This window comes from Heterodontus francisci, chromosome 18 (assembly GCF_036365525.1).
Source record: "Heterodontus francisci isolate sHetFra1 chromosome 18, sHetFra1.hap1, whole genome shotgun sequence".
NCBI lineage: Eukaryota > Metazoa > Chordata > Chondrichthyes > Heterodontiformes > Heterodontidae > Heterodontus > Heterodontus francisci.
Window position 1 is genome coordinate 52,208,872 of NC_090388.1, and position 10,385 is coordinate 52,219,256.

The 10,385-nt window shown below is 42.4% G+C and overlaps 1 protein-coding gene across 3 annotated transcripts in view; it reads left to right on the forward strand.

Annotated features, from left to right (window-relative positions):
• The window catches only part of LOC137379639 (tetratricopeptide repeat protein 38-like), a 194,469-nt gene extending 184,910 nt beyond the window's left edge, over positions 1–9,559 (forward strand). For all 3 annotated transcript variants that reach the window (XM_068050754.1, XM_068050755.1, XM_068050753.1), the window contains one exon: positions 8,749–9,559. In XM_068050754.1, the coding sequence (XP_067906855.1) occupies positions 8,749–8,842 (94 nt within the window). In that variant the 3' untranslated portion in view covers positions 8,843–9,559. The remainder of the gene's footprint in view (positions 1–8,748) is intronic.
• The last annotated feature ends 826 nt before the right edge of the window (positions 9,560–10,385 follow it).

Sequence of the window (10,385 nt, forward strand, 5' to 3'; positions counted from 1 at the left end):
CAGTTTAAAACACCATTTTTAAAACTATTTCTTTTACCGTACTAAATATTCTTTGTTTTTTCTGTGCCCCAGGATTATGAGAAAAAATGTCAATGGGGCTGCAGTAATGTTATAACATAACAAAGAACTTATGTGTGCTGGCAGTTAACAATGACAATATTGAAAATGCTGGTCCCTTTAATTAAACAGGACTCATTTCAATGTTAATAGAGAGCAGATGATGCTCAATACAGTTTTGCATTTAAAGGCTGGGTTTTTGGCCAGTGGGGGAGTTGCCTGTGGATAGAGAGTTAGTCCAGAATGGAAGAGTGGGAACTGATATTTGGACTGAACTATCTATTGTCAATAATAGAGTTGTGGCTCAGAGACTGTGATTGGCTTCCTCATTTTGCTGAATGGACGTCTGTCTGTTAAACAAGAATGAAGTTCTTCACTTTGCAGCTCAAATTCCCGATTGCCTGTAAATCACAAAGTAATGTAACTGCCTGAACACTAAGTTAGAATTCCTATGTTTGTTTTAAATAGAGTGGTGCTTGCAGAAAGAGGAATTTTATTTAAATGTATACAAGTTGACTACAATCACTAATTTCCAGGTTTTTACTTCCAAGAATATGTTCTTCCTTGCAACTATTTGATTTATTTTCTGCATCCAATTAATAATACAATTGAGAACCAAGCTGAATATATAAAGTTCAAAGGGGAATTGGAAAAAAGAAATGAGAAGCAAAGAGTGTGAGAAGAGACTAATAGCTAACAGAAAAAGAAAGCGGGGGTGGGGGTGGAATTTTATGCTGTCCACTGTGGTGGATTTGGTAGTGTGCAGGGTGATATAATGAGGTGGGAGGTGTTTGTGTATTATCGATGGCAGGATACTTTAGAGGAATTAGGTCAGTGGCAGGTTTGTGATGTTCTAGGGTTCCCCCAGCACGGTGTTGGATTGCAGCTTTGCATTCATGTAAATAACATGAATACTCATTACCCTATACATAATTATAATTTTGTCCTAACTGCCAGGTGAAGTAAATAGTGAGCAATATTCCCATGCCACCCAGTTCAGGAATGATTCAATGTGGCAGGCAACAGTTGGATTTGTGCAGCTGAGTCTCAGGACTATGCTCTTCTCTCTGTCACTCAGTTGCTAAACTAATTCCAGCATTGGAATGGATGTTTACCTTCAGGCTCAGCACCAGCAAGGGTGAATCATCTTGGGATGGTGGCAATGGCATGGGCAGGCGCTACATGGAGGTGCAGGAGAGGGTAGACGGAGAGGGAAGGGTGGAGTTGATCAGGTGCATGGAGAAGGGCAGGGTGGAGTGGAGCGTCCAGGTTGTTGAATGGTTGATAATGAAGATGCATTTCGTCGGCTGTGGGGGTGGTTGGTGGATTAAATCAGCACAGTGTGAAGATATTTGACAAGGGCTTAAAGGGAGGGATGAGTGCTGTCGACGACAGGTAGCTGTGGGGTAAATTGAGGGTACTGGCTGACATCTTCCCTTTTGCTGCAGGGAAAATAAATGATGTGACGTTGGTGGTGACTTTTACAAAATAAGGGAGGCAAAACATTTTGATTGATGTAAAAGCTTCAATTGAAGTTATTCTGAAGATACTTACATGGAAGGAAGGCTGCTGCTGCTCCTTGAGGCTGCAAGCACAGAATGTTTTCTATCTGTGGTGATCATGTGCTTGGGGCAGTGACGGCGGCCCCCGCTGCATGATCTCGCTTGTTCCCCATGCCTGTCACCACATGACTAATTTACATGGGAATGGGGATTTGTGGAAGTTACAACAACTTCCGGTCCTGCTTTTGGGAACACCTCAGCAATGCTAAGATTCCACCCCAGAAGTCTATAATAGACACATAAATGGTAAAGGGCTGGTAAGAGGAGGAGTGGGGCGTTTTTTTATTTTTTCATGGGATGTGGGCATCGCTGGCCAGGCCAGCATTTATTGCACATCCCTAATTGCTCTTGAGAAGGAAGTGATAAGCTGCCTTCTTGAACCGCTGCAGTCCATGTGAGGTAGGTACACCCACAGGGCTGTTCGGAAGGGAGTCCAGGATTTTGACCCAGCGATAGTGAAGGAACGGCGATATAATTTGAAGTTAGGATGGTGTGTGACTTGCAGGGTGGTGGTATTCCCATGCATCTGCAGCCCTTGTCCTTCTAGGGTTTGGAAGGTGCTCTCAAAGGAGCCTTGGTGAGTTGCTGCAGTACATCTTGCAGATGGTACACACTGCTACTGTGCATTGGAGGTGGAGGGACTGAATGTTGAAGGTGGTGGACGGGGTGCCAATCAAGTGGGCTGCTTTTTCCTGGATGGTGTCAAGCTTCCCGAGTGTTGTTGGAACTGCACTCATCCAGGCAAGTGAAGAGTATTCCATCACACTCCTGACTTGTACGTTGTAGATGGTGGACAGGCTCTGGGGAGTCAGGGGGTGAGTTACTCACTGCAGAATTCCCAGCCTCTGACCTGCTCTGTAGCCACAGTACTTATATGGCTGGCCCAGTTCAGTTTCTGGTCAATGGTAACCCCCAGGATGTTGATTGTGGGGATTCAACAATGATAATGCCATTGAATGTCAAGGGGAGATAGTTGGATTCTCTCTCGTTGGAGATCTTCATTGCCTGGTACTTGCGTGGTGCGAATGTTACTTGCTACTTATCAGCCCAAGCCTAAATATTGTCCAAGTCTTGCTGCATATGGACACAGACTGCCTCAGTATCTGAGGAGCCACGACTGGTGCTGAATATTGTGCAATCATCAGCGAGCATCCCTACTTCTAACATTCTGATGGAGGAAAGGTCATTGATGAAGCAGCTGAAGATAATTGGGCCTAGGACACTACCCTGAGGAACTCCTGCAGTGATGGCCTGGGACTGAGATGATTCACCTCCAACAACAAGAACGCTCTTCCCTTGTGCTAGGTATGACTTCAACCAGTGGAAAGTTTTCACCTGAGTCCCATTGACTTCAGTTTTGCTCGGGCTCCTTGATGCTATACTCGGTCAAATGTTGTCTTGATGTCAAGTGCAGTCACTCTCCCCTTACCTCTTGCATTCAGCTCTTCTGTCAATGTTTGGATCGAGGCTGTAATGAGGTCAGGAGCTGTGGCCCTGGCGGACCCCAAACTGAGTATTGCTGAGCAGATTATTGATGAGCAAGTGCCACTTGATAGTACTGTTGATGACACCTTCCATCACTTTGATGCTCGAGAGTAGACTGATGGGGTGGTAATTGGCTGGGTTCGATTTGTCCTACTTTTTGTGTACAGGACATACCTGGGCAATTTTCCACATTGTTGTGTAAATACCACAGTTGTAGCTGTACTAGGACAGCTTTGCTAGGGACGTGGCTAGTTTTGCAGCACAAGTCTGCAGTACTATTGCCAGAATGTTGTCAGGACCCATAGCCTTTGCCGTATCCAATGCCTTTAGCCATTTCTTTATCAGTGGAGTGAATCAAATTGCCTGAAGACTGGCATCTGTGATGCTGGGGACCTCAGGAGGAGGCTGAGCTGGATCATCCACTGGCACTTCTGGCTGAAGATGGTTGCAAATGCTTCAGTCTTATATTCTGCACTGATGTGCTGGGCTCCCCCATCATTGAGGATGGGATGTTCATGGATCCTCCATCTGTTAGTTGTTTATTTGTCCACCACCATTTGACGTTCTAAATGAGTACTTTACATCTGTCTTTACCAAGGAAGAAGATGCTGCCAAAGTCATAGTGAAAGAGAAGGTAGTTCAGACGCTGGGAATTGGTAGAGGTTTTAGAAAGTTTGTCTGTAGTTAAAGTTAAGTCACCAGCACTGCCTGAGACCCTCAACTCACTCAAAAGGAGTCTGGATATACACCTCAAGTGCCGTAATCTGCAGGGCTATGGACCAAATGCTGGAAGGTGGGATTAGAATAGGTGGATCGTTTTTCAGCCAGCAGACGTGATGGGCCAAGTAGCCTCTTCTGTGCCTTAAACATTCTGAGATTCTATACTGGATCAGATGCATCTGAGGATACAGAGGGAAGTAAGGGTGTAAATTGCAGAGGTGCTGGCCATAATCTTCCAATCTTCCTTAGATACAAGGGTGGTGCCAGAGGACTGGAGAATAACCAATGTTATTCCCTTGTTCAAAAAAGGATGCAGAAATAAGCCCAGCAACTACAGGCCAGTCAGTTTAACCTCAGTGGCAGGAAAGCTTTTAGAAATGGGCGGCGCAGCGGTTAGCACCGCAGCCTCACAGCTCTAGTGACCCGGGTTCAGTTCTGGGTATGGCCTGTGTGGAGTTTGCAAGTTCTCCCTGTGACCCCGTGGGTTTCCGCCGGGTGCTCCGGTTTCCTCCCACAGCCGAAGACTTGCAGGTTGATAGGTAAAATGGCCATTGTAAATTGCTCCTGGTGTCAGTAGGTGGTAAGGGAATAGTGGGGATGTGGTAGGGAATATGGGATTAATTTAGGATTAGTATAAATGGGTGGTTCTTGGTCAGCACAGACTCGGTGGGCCGAAGGGCCTGTTTCAGTGCTGTATCTCTACATAAATAAATGATAATCTAGGATAAAATTCACTGTCACTTGGACAAATGTGGATTAATTAAGGAATGCCAGCATGGATTTGTGAAGGGCAATTCGTGTTTAACTTAATTGAGTTTTTTTGATGAGGTAATGGAGAGGGTTGATGAGTGTAATGTGGTTGATGTGGTGTACATGGACTTCCAAAAGGTGTTTAATAAAGTGTCGCATAACAGGCTTATCAGCAAAGTTAAAGCCCATGAAATAAAATGGACCATGGCAGCATGGATATGAAGTTCGTTGAGTGACAGGACAGAGAGTAGTTGCGAATGGTTGCATTTCGGACTGGAGGAAGGTGTGTAGTGGGGTTCCCCAGGGGTCACTATTAGGACTGCTGCTTTTCGTGATCTATATTAATGCCCTCGACTTGGGTGTGCAGAACACAGTTTCAAAATTTGCAGATGACACAAAACTTGAAAGTATTGTGAACTGTGATGAGGACAAAGGACAGGCTGGTGGAATGGGCAGACACGTGGCAGATGAAATTTAAAGCCATGAAGTGTACATTTTGGTCGGAAGAACAAGGAGCGGCACTATGCAATAAAGGACACAATTCTAAAGGGGGTACAGGAGCAGAGGGACCTGGGGGTTTATGTGCACAAATCATTGAAGGTAGCAGGGCAGGTTGAGGGATTAGTTAATAAAGCATACAGGATCCTGCGTTCCATAAATGGAGGAATAGAGTATAAAGGCAGGGAAGTTATGATGAACCTTTATAAAACATTGGTTTGGCCTCAACTGGAGTATTGTGTCCAATTCTAGGCACTACACTTTCGGAAGGACGTGAATTCATTAGAGAGGGTACAGAAAAGATTGACTAGAATCATTCTCGGAATGAGCGACTTCAGTTGTGTGGATAGCTTGGCGAAGCTGGCACAGTTCTGCTTAAAGAAGGGATTGAGAGGATATTTGATAGTGGTGTTCAAAATCATGGGTCTGGACAGAGTAGATAGGGAGAAACTGTTCCCATTGGCAGAAGGGTTGAGAACAAGAGGGCACAGATTTAAGATGAATAGCAATGAAACAAAGGTGACCTGAGGAAATTTTTCTTTATGCCACGAGTGGTTAGGATTTGGAATGCACTAGCTCAGTGTGGTGGAGGCAGATTCAATTGTGGCTTTCAAAACTGAATTGGATAATTATCTGAAGAGAACAAATGTGCAGGGCTACAGGGAAAGGGCAAGGGAATGGGAATAGCTGAGTTTCTGTTGCAGAGAGCTGGCACAGACATGATGGGCTGAATGGCCGCCTTCTGTGCTGTAACCATTCTATGACCAACCTATATCCCAGAAAAATGCTTCGACTGCACCAGTCATGAATTGGAGTCAGTTGTTCTTTTTGGAGTAAGAATGCTGTCAGAACTTGGCGGGATGTTTTGGCATTAATTTGACTGATTCCACTTTCTACGTAAGTCATCCTTGTGTCCTCTTGAGATTTTGTCAAATTAGTGGTAATTTTTGCTGAATTTCATGCAGTTTGGTGCTGTGTACGTCTAATCACAGGGAACTTGATTAATGATATCAAAATTAATGTTATTTCTGCAACTAGCAAAGTGGAGATTTTCATCCCATCAGTCTAGCTTAGATTTGAACATGTCTGACAAGCAAATGGTTAGCAAATTAACCCTTTTCACTATTTCTGATCCCCTGATCCAAATCTTGCAACTGAGTTAGAATTAATCATTTATTTCAGATTTACCTAACTTTATTTAGGGTTGAATTAAAGCAGTCATGCTTATTGAGGATGTAGGAATTGGAATGTCAGTGCAATCCAGAGTTCCCTCAGGTCATTTCTTTCATTGCATTTCTTTTTGTCTCTTTAATTACAGGTACAAAGCACTGCAAAATTACTATATTTAAGTAATAAATCTGATCAAAGGTCTTAAGAATGGATCTTTTCACAGGAACTATAAGTTTTTTTTAATATTGTTTATCAAGCTAAGAGTCACAGGTTAGGAATGCCAATCACTTTATCTCAGTTTGTGAAACATATCATTCTTCCCATGATGAAAATAATGGCCGAGATTTTGAAGTAGTAATGATAGCGAAACTGTCATTGCTTGCCATCATTACTTCTCTGAAACAATCAAAACTTCTGGAGTCTGCTCATGTGTAGTTAAATGCAGAAATCCAGAAATTGCTCAGTGATTCTACACTTCCCCATAAGATGCACAATTGAAAACCCTGTAAACTTTTTTTTTTGTGCAAGGGATTCAGACCTGATACCAATTAGTTGTAGCAATTTTTTTTTGTCACTCAGCAAAGATCAACACATGAGCGTTTAGGCAGTAAGTTCAAACATTACCTGTAATGATACTGGCGGAGTAGCATGTGTTGCCCCCTCATTCACTTCTCTTCTACCCTCTGTCCATGTTACGATAATATAGCAAGGCATGTGTTGGGCCCCAGCCAGCATTTGCATTCATTTGCTCAGGCTAAGGTACTCATTCCGTTTTCTTCTATCTCCGCACCTTTCATTAGAAACTCCCTCTCGCTTATACCCCTGTTTCTTTGCTGCATAACCCAGTGGATCCAATTATTCTTTCCTCTTGCTCTGCTGTGCCCCTCCTCATGTATGCTTTTCTCACTCTCCTTTATCCCTAGGACACATCTTGCTGGGGCATCCTGTTTTTCTGCCCCATTGAGTCTTAGCTTGTCTAGTCTGACAGTCACTCACTGATGGTTATCAGCTTAGCTCTGAGGTTTATCACAAACAGTGGTAGCTTCTTATGCAGTTCAAAAGTCTAGATCAATCATTAGCACTTCCCTAAAAATCAACAATATATCTGGACAATGGGTTTAAATGGTTTTTATCCACTCGTGCAGTCATACTTCAAAAAAGAATAATTCAACCTACACTCATTTCTAAAATTGTGTGGGTTATCATATCAGGGCAGGCTGTACGACAAAATTTTGCTTCAAAAACCCTTGACAATGTTACACTTTCTTGAATGAGGTATAACTGGGGTTTAACAGTGTAGTAATTTCATAGTTACTGCTAAACAGCCTCACTGGCCCTGAAAAACTAATTTTATATTTGTGGAATGTCAAATGCTTACATTTCAATAAAAAGGACATGTATTTGAATTTTTTAAAAAGATGTTTAATATTTTGCTTTTACTTTAATCTCCTATGTATGTTCCTGTAAAAGTGAAAAATTAGTGCTTTTAACTTGGCTTGCTGGCTGAGAGAATACTTCAGTGTGATTGGCTGCTTCCCCTGCGTGATGACATAATGCTAGCCACGTCAAGATCCCCTTGACTTGGTGCCATGTTCAAACTGACATCTGGAAAGTGCAAATCCACACCATGGCGATCACTAGATCTTGTGGGTTGCTTTCTTCAAGGTCAGTGGTGTGCGTCATCGCTTCATGCTGACCACGAAATCCGGGTCAACATTTTTAACCTTTTCTTAATGTTACCAGCTCTGCTTATCCATAATTTCATCAACTTCAAGTCTGTCCAAGACTTGAATATTGCTCCCATAATCAGGGAAGCCTTTCTACTGTACTTGAATACTGGAACTTGGATTTATCATTCAAAAACACTTCCTTGTTCCCTTTTAATAATTTTAGAAATTTGAAAATTTCCATACTTAACAAAATAGCAAACAGTTATATGTAAATTAGAGACACTTGTTGCAACTTCAATGCTGATGAAGGTTGGAAAGCTGGATGGATTCGCAGGAATCACAAACAAATAGCTTGTGAAAGTCCAAGTGCAGAAGATTCCTGGCTTTGATCTTCCAAAAAGCTTTTGAGCAACCCTGATTTGCATCCACACATATGGACAGGTACAGATACTTGTGGTACAATGGAAAATTAAAAACTCTCCAGTGTTTGACTGTGGTCACCCAGAACAGACCATGGAAAATATAATGGCTTGATGTCCAATTCAGTAATATGAAGGAGGCACCATAATGCATTGTGGTGTAACCACCTGAATGTAAAATTACAGTAGTTGCTCTCTATTTGCATGAGAAAGGAGGCTTGCATAACCCTAACACTTTGTATTTCATCCTAATTACCTATTTTTCACTTTGAACAGTATGCTGCAATTAGAAAAATGATTGTAATTTCAGAGTCTTCATGTATCCAAGTGGAACTTGGATCCCTGCTGACTTCCTCTAAACCTCGTGACTGCTTAGTGTGCGATTTGCTGACTTTTAAAGTTTTCTTTCTCCAACAGATGCTTACTAGTGGAGCGAGACATTTTCAGGCCAAACTCCCCAATGACTGAAAGGCTTGTTCGCAAAGCCATGGCACTGCATAATGTGGATTAAATCAAAACTAAGGTGCATGCAATTACAAATGGAATGGATTACTTTAACTTGGGTTAATGGAAATCTGCTAATTATTGTAATTATTAAGGGAGGTGGGTAATGGGCACAGGGGAGGGACAAGAGAAGGAAATCCGACAAAGGTTGGAGAAGGAGAGTAGGTGGCAATAGGAAGGGATACAAGAAAGGGAGTGAGGGGGACAGGAAGGGGGATGGAGTGAGAAGTGGGAAAGTAGATGGGGAGGGGGTGGTGGTGGAGGTGTAAGTAAAACACATTCTCTCAGGGGTAGGGTGGGAGGCCAGGCTTCCAAATACTCAGTGGAGGGATGGAGAATTCTGGGTTTCAAAGGTTTTAATGGGGGTTGGGATGGCTGTCAAATTCTGTAAGTGGCTTTTCAACTCGAAATGCGGGATGATAGGTTGAACTGCTAAATTATTTCAGTTGCGAGGGAGGGGTGGTTGAGAGACCAAAGACATAAATTGGTTACCAGTTTACAAAGTACAATTTATGTAATGCATAGATAATTTAAAAACTGCCCTGTTTATTATTTCACTTTTTTTTCTTTATATGCTTTCTCTGGAATTCAAGCGTTATGCTCAATTTGCTTTTTCACTAAAAATGAATGGAGAAAAATATACTTAAAACTTGTGTCTAAGTGTTATTGTGCAAGTAACAATTGAACAACATAACTTTCAAAAATAAAATGATTCTCTTTGCTAAGCCTTTCTCATTAAAACTATTTTTTAAAAGTCTTTCTTTTCAATGGATTGTGATCTATGTTTGAACAGTTGATGTGGCTGGGCATGTTGACTTACCGATGCACTACGATGATGGAGTCACTGTGGCTAAAGCATCTTCCTTATAAATGGGGGATCCTTGATTCACAACCAACCTGCCATTAACTGATGCTTGCATTCATCTTGGTGCATTGTTATGAAGCATAAATTCAAAATAGTCACATGTGCTATGTTGTGGAGAGGTTGGTATGGTTTTCTCATGTGGTGACTCAATTCACAAGGGGTGTAAGTTGCCATGCAAAGGCTAGATGTTTCCTCCTTGGGGAGTATGAGAGGGTTGTTCAGAAGGACATTCTCCATTGCACAAATCTCTGAGCAGCTGCTTTGAGCAACAAACTAAGCCCTGAAAGTAGTCTCCTTAACAATGGTGACTGGTCCAGGGAAATAACTCTGCCAGACTACAGCTTCACACATTGCTCTAAACACCTTATGCTTACTCATGATTGCATTTATATTATGCAGGAAATACAGCAGAGAAACAGGCCATTCAGCCCAACAAGTCCATGCTGGCATTTATGCTCCACTCGAGCCTTCTCCCATCTTTCCTCATCCAAATCTGTCATTGTAACCCTCTATTCCCTTCTTCCTCATATGTGTGTCTAACTTCACCTTAAATGTATCTATATACAAAACTGAGGTCAATGGGAATTGGGGGAAAAACTCTCCACTGGTTGTAGTCATACCTCGCACAAATGAAGATGGTTGTCGTTATTAGAGGTCAATCATCTCAGTCCCATGCCATCACTGC